This window comes from Mastigoproctus giganteus, chromosome 12 (genome assembly GCF_048544385.1).
Source record: "Mastigoproctus giganteus isolate SK-2022 chromosome 12, ASM4854438v1, whole genome shotgun sequence".
Classification (NCBI taxonomy): domain Eukaryota; kingdom Metazoa; phylum Arthropoda; class Arachnida; order Uropygi; family Thelyphonidae; genus Mastigoproctus; species Mastigoproctus giganteus.
In genome coordinates, this window is record NC_143586.1 from 164,287,989 (window position 1) to 164,303,287 (window position 15,299).

Genomic DNA, 15,299 nt, shown 5'->3' on the forward strand with positions numbered 1-15,299 from the left:
TTCAAATTTCGGGCCCCCAAATTAAGGTGTGTCTTATACATGGGGAATACGGTAACTACCGTCAAGTGTAAAAGAAAGGGATTTTCCTTTCTCAAAGGCAATACAATAGTATTTGATGATTTTTTAATTTTTGGTAGGACCAACTGGTGTTAGTATTACTATTAGCCAAATTGCACAATGAAGCGACAGGCTTTTGCTGCACTGGCTCAAAATATAATAAAATAATAAATTTTAAAAGATAAATAAATAATAAAAAAACAAAATAAAATAACAATAATAAAGTAAAATATATTAAAAATAAAGCACTACCCGTGTTTCCCTCCTCATGTAGATAATTACCATCTGATCCTTGAACTTCTCCAACATTCATCTTCAAATACTCATGGAAAGATAACTTATTCCAGTAATTAACAATTTTCTATCTAAAACAAAACAACAATCCACTCTAGCTCACTTTCCCATAATAGATCTAGGGTAATCCACTAAATCTGGAATCGCTTACAACAGGAAAAGTTTTGCCTTCGTTATTTTACTACCGCCCATGAGTCTCATATACCACAATCAGGTAAGCTCTAAGGTGAATGGTACCAACCTCTGTAACCCATATATTTGGAGACTTTCCTCATGCAGACAACTTCTTCAAAAAAAACTCACCAACACAGACTCACCAATGTGGTCTGTGTTTGACTCTTTACAAAAATTCATTGTTTTTGTTTTTGTTTAAATATCATCTGAATACTATTTTTTTTTAATAAATATCCCAGATGCAAAAGGTATTATGGCTTACAGTACTTAGTATCACCCTTGCATGGTAATAAGTACCATGCATGGGTCGAAGTCTGAGAAGACCAAAGATACTTATTGACAACAAATTTGAATTTCTGTAGATAGTAATTTTCAGGAAATACAATGCGAAGGAAGTCTTTTCCGGAAAATAGAAGTCAAAGGGATAAACAAGTAAGAAGAAAAGTTGACTCTGCAAGTTTGAGCAAGACAGTAAATGGGAGCTGACTGGTTGTGGTGCTTGTCTGGACTGGACTTGGGGGGGGGGATTACAGATGCCAATTCAGAAGAACAGTGCCCACAGAAGTATCCATAGAAAAGGCATGCAGCAGAGACAGAAGGTGGGGAGACTTGGTAAGAGACCAATCATTAATTAATCCAACTCTCCTCTTTTGAGTGGAGTCTAGAAGTCTCAGAGAGGTTTTCAGGAAACACTCCAGATGTGGGAACAATATTTCATGGTAGGAGAGATTTCAGATTTGTACAGAGTGAGTAGTTGTTTAGAAAAATAATACCAAAAGTGAAGAAAATCCAGTTTTTTAGATGCAGGGGAAGCAATATTTCTGATGTACTCAGGTCAAGAGAGGTTAGAAGTCAGGTTAATCCCTAGTAATAAAGATACGTGATCTCATCTAGAAAACTGAGTGTCACGGAAGATAACTCAGATTGAGTCTACTGCTCAGAGGAGCAGACTTTTTTTTTGCAAGATAAGACAAGACTGAGATTTAGAGAATTAAAGTTAAGGCTAAAGTGAAGGACACATTTCTCAAACTGGAATATTCAATGTAGTGCACTAATAAACAGCAAACCTATGGATAGGATTTCCAGTCAATGGAAGATCATTAATACAGGTAACCCTCGTATAACGCGGTAGTTTGGTTCCTACAAAATCTCATGTAATGTGAAACCATGTTATACGTGACTAAGAACCAGTACACTAATAAACAGCAAACCCATGGATAGGATTTCCAGTCAATGGAAGATCATTAATATAGGTAACCCTCATATAACACGGTAGTTTGGTTCCTACAAAATCTTGTGTAATGTGAAACCATGTTATACGTGACTAAGAACCAGTACAAAAAAAGTGGGGTTATATTCCAAAAGGTAACAAAAATATGCCTTTTTTTGTTATAACTAGCAGAAACTTAATTTTTATGTAGTAATAACTTAATATTTTAACTTTATTTTTATAATAGTAGTAACTTAAATAGTAATAACTGAACAAGCGTCTTACCTTACAAACTATGATACTTATGTGTGAGATAATGTACATTCATTTAATTTTCTTCCTCTTCATCACTGCTAAGCACGATCTCTGAACAACTTCTTCTGCAGCACCTAGATTTCGTGTACCTTCTGCTCTCTTTAAAAGTTACGAACTGCACTCTTCGAAGTCACAATTATTTTTTATGGTCTCAAACAAGCACAAGTTCAATAGCACAGAACATAACCCAGGGATTTCCCAACAAAATACAGTGGACCCCCCCCCCGCTTTAAATGATACGTGAAAATCGGAAGAACGTTTTCCAGTTAGCAAAATAAAAATAAATATATGCTTACATACATAGTAATTAATAAGTACTGTAATATGTACATACTAATTGATATTTCTGTTCATTGACTTTTTTTGTTTTGTTTGTAAAATTTAAAACAGTAAAAATTATAAGCAATTAATAACAAAGAACACTGCTCGCAGAAGTTGTAATAAAAATGATACGCACAAGTGAGATACAGAGTAATGAGTTTTTTAAAATTTATTTATGTTTTTTGTATGATTGAATATTTCATGGAAGGGGAAACACATTTCACCAATAACGTGAAAACCTACAGAATTCCAGCTATCTGTACTATAGCAAATACAGGAAGATCGAGTTTACTACCCATTTATTATAATTGATTGCACTAACAGAAAAGCCCAATAAACCAGACACTGCAAATTGTTTTTATTGTTTTATGGTAGCGACCTCCAGAAATGTGCTTTAAAAAAATATCACGAAGGCGATATAGACTAGCGAGTCAACAGGATTCACAAAAAGGAATGGAAACATTGAAAATTACATCTAACAAAATAGCAGGGTTTTCTCCACATGAAAGCCCAAAAATACCGTGTTATGCAAGATTTTGTATTGTGCAAGGATTGCCACAATTTATCAATCGTGTTAAAGCGAAACCGTGTTGTAGAAGTACCGTGTTATACGAGGGTTGCCTGTATATAAGAGGAAAATAGTGGGAGAAAGAACTGAACCTTGAGGGATGTCCAAATTAGTATTGGAGTTAGAAGAGAGAGAGAGAGAGAGAGAGAGAGAGAGAGAGAGAGAGAGAGAGAGAGAGAGAGAGAGAACCATCTATCATCATATGCAGTGAGTGGTCGGAGAGAAAACTGGATACCCCTTGCAAAAAAATCTGTAAATAATAAGATGGGAGCTTGTTTAAAAGTCCTTTGTATCAAACACAAACTTTACAGATGTAGCAGAGCCTAACTTTAGCAGAGCCTTAAATATTATCAAATATAAGAATATAATTACCAACCATATAGTACTAGTAATGGCCGCATGGTGCAAGAAAGCCTATGGCTTATGCTGCACCAGCCAAAAAGAAAAAAAAAACGAATAAAACAATGATAAAAAAATAAACTAATAATTAATAAAATTAAAGGAAATTAAACCTATCATCCTATGCACTTCCCTTACCCGAAAGTACTATCCAGATGACCTTTGAATTTCCCCAAACTGTCAGCTTCTACCTCCCATGAAGGCAACTTATTCCAGTAATTTATAACTCGCTGGCTAAAATAAAACTTCCTGCAGTCTAATCTTAACATCTCCCCCTGTAAATTGAATTTATCTCCCCTAGTTTTAGCATCATTTATAATCTTGAAACTTTCATCCTCATTCATTTTACTGATGCCTCTCAGAGCCTCAATCAAATCTCCTCTAAGGTGTCTAGTTTCAAAAACTCTGCAACCTACATATTCAAAGTCTTTCTTCGAAGTCATTCTGGTGAGTCGATCTCACCATCTTTGCACCTTTTTATGAAGCTCGATGTCTTTCTTTAGGTGCTGTCTCCATACTTGAACACAGTATTCTAAGTGTGGTCTAACAAAAGCCTTATATAATGGGATTATCACGTCCCTATCTCTACTTGCAAAAGTTTGATAGATCATTGATAGGACACCGTGGGCCTTCCTTGCAACCTGTTTACAATGCTCAGAGAATTTCATGTCTGAATGTATCGAAACACCCAAGTCCCTTTCATCCAGTACTGGGTTTAGTTGAACTGCACCAAGTGAATATGTTATTTTGGGATTACTATTTCCCAGGTGTAATACCTTATACTTTGTTGAATTAAAGCATAGCTGCCATTTTTCTGACCATTTCTGAAGTCTATCTAGGTCTCTCTGAAGAAACTCAGCTTGACAGTGATCATAAACTACTCTACCAATTTAACATCATCTGCAAATATAGACATCACACCCTCTATCCCTTCATCAATGTTGTTTATGAAAATTAAAAACAACAGTGGTCCTAATACTGATCCTTGGGAAACCTCACTTCTTACATTCTGAGGAATAGCCATTTATCACAACCCTCTGCCTCCTGCCCTCTAGCCATCCTGATATCCATCTAAGGATTTTCCCAGTGATTCCAACCTGTTCCAGCTTATAAAGCAATCGCTCATGTTGGACTGAGTCGAAAGCTTTGCTGAAATCTAAATAAACATTTTCGAAATTATTCCCTAAATCCAGCTCATGAGTGACCCTTTCAAAAGAGCAAACCAGATTTGTTAAACATGATTTTCCCTTTACAAAACAATGCTGAGTATCCTTGAGAATTTCAATTCTATCCAAATGAAATTCTATTCTGAATTCCACCCTTGATTATTGCCTCCATGATTTTTTTTTTTTTGGCTGATGCTGTATAAGCTTGCTTTCTTGCATCATATGCTCTACTAATACTATTGCTAATGGTAACATGTTTAATTGTACTAAACACACTAACAACACAAATATGCAAAAATTAAATTAATTTATTTATCTTACTGGGTGTGTGGTTGCCTGCCTGTAAAAATATATAACTAATATAATTAGTGACAAAAGGTAAATGTAATTTACTTGAATTATCTGCAGTCAGAACTTAGTGAGCGTGCCAAATTGAAAGTGCATCCCTCACATTGACACAGTTAGTATAGTTCTTAAACTTCCTTCTCCCTTGCAAATTAAAAATACACAGTGCATTAGCCAAAAAACTTTTCAATTTCAGCAATATCGGAGCAATCAAATGTGAAACTATCAGCTGATATTTTCAATGCATGGATCCTAGAACACGTTTCCACACAAATATTTCAACTAAAAGTAACAATATGAATGCGTGACTTTCCAATATAGTTTACGCCAAGTTTCCCATTTCCTCACTTATTCTCCACTTCTCACATCAACAAAAGACAGCTTTGGAGTGAAAACTTTACTGAAATTTCATTTATGGAATGCCTCTGACTTTCATTCTTTCATGGAATGAAATATTAAAGTCATTCTTTCATGGAATGCCTCTAACAATTCAGGTGGCCAGAGTGCATTTCAACTTTTTTTGGGAATGTTTTTATTTTAGTCATTTTTATATTAGTCCATAATTAATTTTCGAAGATTTCCATTACAATTTTAAAACCATTCACCTAGATACTCATGCAGTACAGTTTTGTACAGGCGATTGCTATAACAAAATAACATTCACCTTAGATTTAAGATCTAGTTTAAGACAATGATAACATTTATAGGAATTCTGTGAGATTTTCACGATGCCTTTTTAATTCTTTTTATTATATTTAAAAAATCCTGTGTTTATTATTTTGCATTGCTATTTAATACTTCATATATGATAAAAGCATAGTATGACACAAAATTTTCAGAAAAATTTGAGTCATACTGTGCTTATCATATACATTGATTATTCACAGAAAAAAATTCTCAGTGAACAATCAACGTCGTTGATCATTCACTGAGAATTTTTTAATATGAATGAAAATCCTGTAAGCAGTGAAGCCCTACTGTATTTTAAAAAATAATATATTAAGAAACATATCAAAAATATATGTATCGAAATTATGTATAATAAATTTAGAGTAGAGAGATGATATTTAATATTATTTTTATTTAAAAAAAACTGAAAATTAGAATTTCAAATTACCTTCTCCATCTACAGAACAAAAGATAAGTTCTTCTTGACCATCAAGTCTGTAATCTCCCTTGGTGATGCCAGCAATACAATGAACAAAATTGTCTTTGAATACAACTTCCCCAGACTGAACATTACGGGCATCAATCTAAAAATAAAATTAGCATTAGTAGAGGCATATGATGCAAGAAACCAAGCTTATGCAGCATCAGCAAAAAAAAAAAAAAAAACCCTCCCATTTCATCCCTCCATTCATTCTAAATGCCTGTCCAGCTCAGCATTAAATTTATTTAGGCTATCAACTTCCACAATGAAAGATGGAAGTCTGTTCCACCAACAAACCATCCATTGGCTAAAGGCAAATTTCCACACATCTATTCTACAACTGTCTTTCCTCGATTTGAATCCACACCCCCTCAGGTTCTTAATCTGAGCAAGAGGAAGAATCCCATCAGCATTCAGCTTGCTCACCCCATTCAAGGGTTGAGCAAGCTGAATGCTGATGGGATTATACCCCTTATACACCTCAATCAGATCACCACGCAGGTGCCTACTCTCCAGACACTGCAATTTGCAGAACTAAAGTCTTTCTTGGCAAGAGCACCCCTTTGTTCTGCTCACTAATCTTGTTGCCCTTCTTTGTACTCGTTCTAGCAACTTTACATCCTTCCTATGACGAGGCCTCCAGACCTGTACACAATACTCACGGTGTGGCCTGACCAGTGCCTTGTACAACGGGATAATCACCTCCCTGTCCCTGATAGCAAAATTCCTATATATAGCGTTCAGAAGACTCCATGACCTGCCCTGGCAGCCCGTCTGCACTGCTTAGCAAACTTCATATTTGACTGCACAATTACCCCCAGGTAATTTCCCAGTTATTTCCACTTCCCTGCTTGTAGTACGACACAGTTGGTACATTTTTCTTCCATTACTGCTACCAATATGCAGTACTTTGCATTTGTCAATGTTAAACTTCAGTTGCCACTTCCCAGCCCATTTGCCCACTTATCTAGATCCAGTTGGAGTAGGATACCATCTTTACTGTCATTAACAACCCTGCCAACCTTTGTAACATCTGCAAACTTGGACATTAATCCTGATATACCTTCATCAATATCATTGATAAATACACAAAACAACAATGGGCCCAGCACCAAACCCCGGGGAATTCCACTAATAACATTTGTCTGTGAAGAGCAGTCCACTGATTACCACTCTGTTGTCTCCCACTCAACCATCCCTTTATCGATTGTATCAACTTACCCTTAATATCATACCTCCTCAATTTGTACAGCAATCTTCTATGTGCAACAGTATCAAAAGCTTTCCTGAAATCCAAGTATCATCATCATCAGCCATTTTCAATCCACTGCAGGATGAAGGCCTCTCCAGCAACTTTCCAGTTCCTTCTGTTTTGAGCACTGGCCATCCATTTACTAACCACAAACTCATGAATTTCATCTATCCATCTCCACCTTTGTCTTCCAGGATTTCTTCTAGCTCCTCTTGGGTACCATTCTGTTATTTTTTTAGTCCATCTATCATCATGTCTTCGAGCTATGTGTCCTGCCCAAGACCATTTTAGTTCTTTAGTTTTGATAAGAATGTCCTTTACTTGAGTTTGCTGCCTAATCCATGTGTTTCTCTTCTAATCTAACAGTCTGATTCCCAATATAATTCGTTCCATTCTTCGCTGTGTAGTTCTCAGCTTCTCTTCCATTCTTTTGGTGAGTGCCCAAGTTTCACTTCCATAAGTCATGGTGGGGAGTATACATTGGTTCATTATTTTATGTTTCAGACAAATTGGGATATTGCTCCTCAGTAATGTGACTATATTTCCTGAATGCTATCCATCCAAAATTTATTCTTCTCTTGACTTCCAGCCATTTATCATTATTACAGCTAATAACTTGTCCCAGATAAGTATATGACTCCACCTTTTCAATTACTGCTCCTTCAATCATTATTTCCCTTTCTGTGGCATACTTGTTCATTATTACTTTTGTTTTAGCCATATTCATCTTTAGTCCAAAATCCTTACTAACTGTGCATAACTGATTAAGATTTTCCTCTAATTCTTTGGGATCGTGGTTTATGACCACAATGTCATCTGCAAATTGTAAATGGTTTAGGAACTCTCCATTCACATTCTGCGACCAGTCTAATCTTCTGAAAGCTTCCTCAAGGGCAGCAGTAAACAGTTTCGGAGATAGTGTCTCCTTGTCGAACTCCTTTCTCGATTTTAAATTTCGTACTGTCTTTGTCTAGTCTAATAAAGGAGGTAGCACTCTCATATGTTTTCTTCAAAATCATAATATGTGGGGTATCTATGCCTTGTCTTTCTAGTGCCCGAAACATTGCCTTATGCTGTATGGAGTCAAATGCCTTTTCATAATCCACAAATGCCAGGCATAATGGTGTTTTATATTCATTTGCTTTCTCCATTAGCTACGATATTATATGAAGGTGATCCATAGTTGAGAATCCTGTCCTAAAGCCAGCTTGGCTTTTCGGTTGGTTCTCATCAAGTATTCTTTCTAATCTGTTAGTAATGACCCTTGTGAACAACTTGTAGATGTGGAACAGCAAGCTAATTGGTCTATAATTTCCAATTTCTGATTTATCTCCTTTCTTATGCAGCAAAACTATGATTGCATATTTACACTGCTTAGGCGTCACACCTTTTCTAATGCACTTTGTGAAGAGCCTTGCCAGTTTTTGTGTTAGGTCTCTTCCTCCCAATTTTAACAACTCTACAGTAACTTCATCTTCCCCCGGAGCTTTCTGATTCTTCATTTTTTAAATGCATGTTCTACCTCATCAGGAAGAATATCGGGTATGTCATATGTGTTGCTACTTTGCAATCCATCTTCCCCACTTCTGGCATCATTCCCTCGCTCCTTGTATAATTCTCTATACTAGTCTTCTGCTATTCGAATTATGCCCTCTCTGCTCTTTATAAGTACACCATTGCTATTCTTCAGTTTCAGTATCATTTGTCTTTCTGTATTACTGCTCATGGCTGCTGATTTAAATCCTTTGTTTTCCATTAATGCTTGTTCTACTTTTCTTGTGTTAAATCTTCTTATGTCCTCTCTGAGTCTCTTTCTAATGGCTTTGCATAACTCAGTACATTCAATTTTCTCCCTGTCAGTATTTTTCTTGCTCTTCATTTGTCGTCTTTGGTTCATCATGACAAGAGTTTCTTGACAAATTTTTTCTTCTTTGGATTTCTTTTTCCCTATAGGTTTCTTGGGCTTTATCACTTTCAGAAAGTTGTAATATTCCTCGTCGATATCTTGGTCCTGAGCAGTCTGCAGAAGCTCAAACTTGTTCTTAATTTCCAGTAAATACTGCTTTTTTAACTCTTCTGTTATTTCAAAGACCTTTGTATTATTTACTCGAGTCAGTTTTTTCCTTTCCTTTCCTACATCTATATCAAGTGTACATCTTACCATTCTGTGATCACTTTCAACATTTACCTTATTCAGGACGGTAACATCATTCACAATATATCTTCTGTTAGTGAGGATGAAGTCGATTTCATTATTTGTTAATCCATTTGGACTCTTCCACGTCCACTTTCTGTTCACCCTTTTCTTGAAAAAAAGTGTTCATTACTGACAATCCTTGAGATTCTGCAAATTCCACAAGTCTTTCGCCTCTTTCATTTCTTTCACCAATTCCAAAATTTCCTATAGTTCCCCTTTCTGCGCTGTTTTGTCTTTTTCGAACCTTAGCATTGAAGTCCCCCATAATAATAGTGTAGTGGGTTTTCTGCTCATCTAGAAGACTCTCAGTTTTGGTGTACATTTCTTCAACCTCTTCATCATCATGGCTCGATGTTGGTGCATAAATCATTATAACCTTTAGCTTGTATCTCTTAGAAATCTTGAGTATTAGTCTTGACACCCTTGGTGATGTGCTTTTAAATTCCAAAATGTTGTTTTTAAAATCTTTATGGCCCAGAAACCCAACTCCACCTTCACTCCTTTCACTGTTTCCATTGGTGTACAGCAGATTTCCACTTGATAAACTTATAAGTGATTCATTCTTCTTCTTGTTTCAGCCAAACCAATGATATTCCAATTTATATTTTCTAATTCCTTTTCCAGCTCTAATATCCTGTCTTCACTGATGAGTGATCTTACGTTATAACAGGCCACGTTCAGTTTCCGTGCATGGCAGCCTGGTTGTACCCAGAGATTCTTAGCACCCTCTGCTTCCACTCTGATCCTCTCGCTGCCGTAAGAGGGGGAGTGAAAGCTGCTGGGGACTGAGGGCCATTTGTTTTGTCATGCTGTCGTATGCTGGAGGGTTTGGTCTTTTCCTTCACACTGACCAGGCATCTTGAAGTATATGATCCAAGTATATGATATCAAAATTATTTTTGACATTCAGTTCCTTTGTGACCACATCATAGTATCCAATCAAATTGGTCAGACAAGACCTACCTTTAACAAACAAATGCTGTCTTAATATTACTGGAGTCTTGTCTAGATAATCCTGCAATGCTTCCTTAACCAGTGACTCCATTATTTTACCCGGAACACAAGTTAAACTAATAGGTCTGTAGTTACTTGTGTCACCTTTTGAACCCCCTTTGTGAATTGACAACATATTTTCAAAAAAAACGTTTTTGAAAAACTCTTGTAAAATTCACACTTCACTAGAAATTAAATTCTGAAATCAAAACACACAGTTGTTTACTAATACAGTATGCTTTTAAGCATTAACTTACCTAGGATTTCTATTTAGATTGTCTCCTGGAACTTACCTGATAATGACTGCTTCAAGAAAGATACTGTTGCAGTCTTTGCATCTCTTCAAAAATGCTGAATCAAAATTTTGTTTATAACAATAACCTGCTGTTCAGACTTGTTTGCCAAGAGCATTTCCAAACTACACCAGAAAGAGAAGATATAAATTCAGATTTGTATATTTGTCCCTAAATAAGACCACTGTACATCAATTCTTCCTACTTTCATAATAGAATCTGATAGGTTTTCACACTGAAACTTACAGAACTGATGATCCTGGAAAACTTATCTTTAACAAAACCAAGAAGTACTGGAATCTTGTCCAAAAAACTTTCAAATTTGAAAATTATGCACTTCCAATTGATGAAATTTGAGCTTTTTTTTTTATTATTATTATTTTTTTTTATTTGGTAGTTGGTGCATTGGCTTCTGTGGCCATAATGCCACAGCCCAAGGTTTCTGCAGTACTTTGATCCAGGCCCGAGGCAGGATTCGAATCCACGACCTTTGGGTTGCTAGGCAGGCACTTTACCCACCCGGCTAGCCCAGTCGGCTAAATTTGAGCTACCTCAGCATTTATAAAAACATCATTTTTCAATTTGAACTTGTGGACCATATAGTTACAAGCAGTAAAAAAGTACTTCCTCACTGAACAAAAAAACAGAACCTTCTCTTGTTTTAGACTCTTCATGACCTTAGCAGTAGAAATGACTACACTAAATCAGAATCACTCTTTTTGTTTTGTTTCCAGTCTTTTATGATAATCAACTTCCAAATGTAAGTGGAAGATTTAAAAACTGTTGGCATAACAAATCTATACATAGCACACCCAGGGTCCTGAGCTGGATATCATCATTCTTCTCTTTCTTGGTGATTCCCTTCTACTTCTCTCTCTTAGGATAACTTAGAAATTTTTTTTTTTTTTTTTTTTGGCTGGTGCAGCAAAAGCCTCAGGCTTCCTTGCACCATATGCCTAATGATAATAATGATAACACTTTTTAATATAACTAGGGGTAATGACCTCATACGTGGATGTAAGGTATGTTGAATTGAAGAGCTGTGTTCATATTCTTAAACATTGGCAAAAGGAACAAGCAAACTGGTTTATTTGAGCCAGAAGGGAAAGCAACATGAACAAACTTTCTGCATGAGTGAGGTCACATGCCTAGAATTATCAGTTTGCTTGGCTTGTTCAGGATTTCTTTCACCAGAAGTTTGTGATTCACAAGTTCTTTTTCTTGGGGAGCTCAATAATATCTTCTTTCAAAACTTATTTTGGATCATGCTGGATTTGAATATGGTTTGGTGACACTCATTAGTGATTGCTTGTGGTATTTTTCAATTTGGTAACTCTGAAAAGTGCTTATATGTGTTTTATCCATCTTCTTTAAATACTTGTCAAAGGGTGCCATTTTTTTATCAGTTTACACATTCATCCAAAGGCAGCCAACATGCACTCAAACATGCTTCAAAATTTATTTTATTTCAGCACATGAATCAGTTGAAACTGTTTAAATTTATTTCCTTTTAGCACAAGAAAACTTACTTTCCCACTACTCCATCCTGTAATGAGCTCGGGAATTCCATCACCATCCAGATCAAAGTTGAAGATACAGATTGCTTGATTTTTTGACTAAAGATAAAAATTAAAAGTTAATATAAAATTAATGATTTTGTTAAAAGCAGAAAAATGAGATTCTGAGAATCTGTGAATGAATCAAAAGGTTGTTTAAATGAAGCTACTTATATTAAACCAAAGAATCAACGTATTTTAGTTGCTAAGGTTATCATATATACCAATACACTAATGATCAAAGAACTAATGAACATAATATACAAACGATCAAAGAATAACGTTGAAGATGACTGTTGTATGCAGAGTCAAGGAATAATAATTTCTACACAGGAATGAAAGACTGCCATTTTTCAATCACGGGCTTGATCTAATATTTATACCTACTCATGCCATGAACCTTGCCATCAGGAGAGTAGTTTATTGCATATTATTTGCCTAGTCTGTATAGAGGACTGATAGGCCAATATTATTTGTGGGAACAGCTGATTTTGCTGCAGTGTTAGTAAAATCATTTCCTTTAATCCCGATGTGGCTAGGGACCTGCAGAAGCAGACATCAAATTCACATTCACAGAGAGAGAGAGAGAGAGAGAGAGAGAGAGAGAGAGAGAGAGAGAGAGAGAGAGAGAGAGAGAGAGAGAATCTATCATCTGTGAACCCAAGACACATCTGGATGAGTACTGTATCTCACTGTTGATAAAACCTGTAATACACTCAAAGAATCAGCATATATAATCCAATCACAAGAACTCGGATCACATAAAAACTTGCCAATCATTGGCAAGTTCTTATGTGATACAAGTGTGCAGCTCTGAAGGGTATATGCTGCATTCTTCCTGAATCTGCATAGATATAGTGGTGTCGTAAACACAGCAGCAGACCCCACGAGTCAGACTTCGCAGTGGTTTGTTTGTTGTTTGTTTGTTTGTTATTTGGTTTTTAGGAGCATTAGAAACTAAGGCCATATTGCTCTGGGATATGCGGTGGTCATTCCCTGACCTTTCCACATCTTCCGTATTTGGTGGTGATGGACTCGAAAGTGACGTATCCAGGTATCATCATAAGGGGAGGCATGCCGACCAGGCTTTTGAGTTGTTTTTTTTTTTTTATAACCCTCCTGCGTTCTTTTTCTTTAATTAAAAATTTTTGGTTAAGGAGGCATATGCCCAAGAGGTACAAGCTAAAGAGGTACAAGAGATACCTAAGAGGTACAAGCTAAAGGTTATAATGATTTATGCACCAACATCGAGACACGATGATGAAGAGGTTGAAGAAATGTACACCAAAACTGAGAGTCTTCTAGATGAGCAGAAAACCCACTACACTATTATTATGGGGGACTTCAATGCTAAGGTTCGAAAAAGACAAAACAGCGCAGAAAGGGGAACTATAGGAAATTTTGGAATTGGTGAAAGAAATGAAAGAGGCGAAAGACTTGTGGAATTTGCAGAATCTCAAGGATTGTCAGTAATGAACACTTTTTTTCAAGAAAAGGGTGAACAGAAAGTGGACGTGGAAGAGTCCAAATGGATTAAGAAATAATGAAATCGACTTCATCCTCACTAACAGAAGATATATTGTGAATGATGTTACCGTCCTGAATAAGGTAAATGTTGAAAGTGATCACAGAATGGTAAGATGTACACTTGATATAGATGTAGGAAAGGAAAGGAAAAAACTGACTCAAGTAAATAATACAAAGGTCTTTGAGATAACAGAAGAGGAGAAAAAACAGTATGTACTGGAACTTAAGAACAAGTTTAAGCTTCTGCAGACTGCTCAGGACCAAGATATCGACGAGGAATATTACAACTTTCTGAAAGTGATAAAGCCCAAGAAACCTATAGGGAAACAGAAATCCAAAGAAGAAAAAATTAGTCAAGAAACATTTGTCATGATGAACCGAAGACGACAAATGAAGAGCAATAAAAACACTGACAGGGAGAAAATTGAGTGTACTGAGTTATGCAAAGCCATTAGAAAGAGACTCAGAGAGGACATAAGAAGATTTAACACAAGAAAAGTAGAACAAGCATTAAGGGAAAACAAAGGATTTAAATCAGCAGCCATGAGCAGTAATACAGAAAAACAAATGATACTGAAACTGAAGAATAGCGATGGTGTACTTATAAACAGCAGAGAAGGCATAATTCAAATAGCAGAAGACTACTATAGAGAATTATACAAGGAGCGAGGGAATGATGCCAGAAGTGGGGAAGATGAATTGCAAAGTAGCAACACATATGACATACCCGATATTCTTCCCGATGACGCAGAACATGCATTGAAGAAAATGAAGATTCGGAAAGCCCCGGGGGAAGATGAAGTTACTGTAGAGTTGTTAAAATTGGGAGGAAGAGACAACACAAAAACTGGCAAGGCTCTTCACAAAGTGCATTAGAAAAGGTGTAATGCCTAAGCAGTGGAAAAATGCAATCATAGTTTTGCTGCATAAGAAAGGAGATAAATCAGAAATTGGAAATTATAGACCAATTAGCTTGCTGTTCCACATCTACAAGTTGTTCACAAGGGTAATTACTCACAGATTAGAAAGAATACTTGATGAGAATCAACCGAAAAGTCAAGCTGGCTTTAGGACAGGATTCTCAACTATGGATCACCTTCACGTAATATCACAGCTAATGGAGAAAGCAAATGAATATAAAACACCATTACGCCTGGCATTTGTGGATCATTAGCATTAGTAGAGGCATATGATGCAAGAAAGCAAGCTTATTCAGCATCAGCCAAAAAAAAAAAAAACCCCACTCCCATTTCACCCCTCCGTTTGTTCGAAATACCTGTCCAGTTGAGCCTTAAATTTGTTTAGGCTATCAACTTCAACAACAAGTGATGGAAGTCGGTTCCACCAACCAACCACCCGCTGGCCAAAGGCAAATTTCCGCACATCTATCCGACATCCGTCCTTCCTCAATTTGAATTTATGCCCTCTGAGGTGATTATTCTGAGCAAGATGAAGAATCCCATTGGCATTGAGCATGCTCAA

General features: G+C 36.3%; 1 protein-coding gene across 1 annotated transcript in view; it reads right to left on the reverse strand.

Annotated features, from left to right (window-relative positions):
- The window catches only part of LOC150077566 (BBSome complex member BBS2-like), a 196,657-nt gene that overhangs the window by 112,246 nt on the left and 69,112 nt on the right, over positions 1–15,299 (reverse strand). Inside the window, exons 6-7 of the mRNA XM_090386874.1 lie at positions 12,264–12,350; positions 5,967–6,102 (exon numbers count right to left, since the gene is read on the reverse strand). Coding sequence (XP_090243000.1) covers positions 5,967–6,102; positions 12,264–12,350 — 223 coding nt within the window. The remainder of the gene's footprint in view (positions 1–5,966; positions 6,103–12,263; positions 12,351–15,299) is intronic.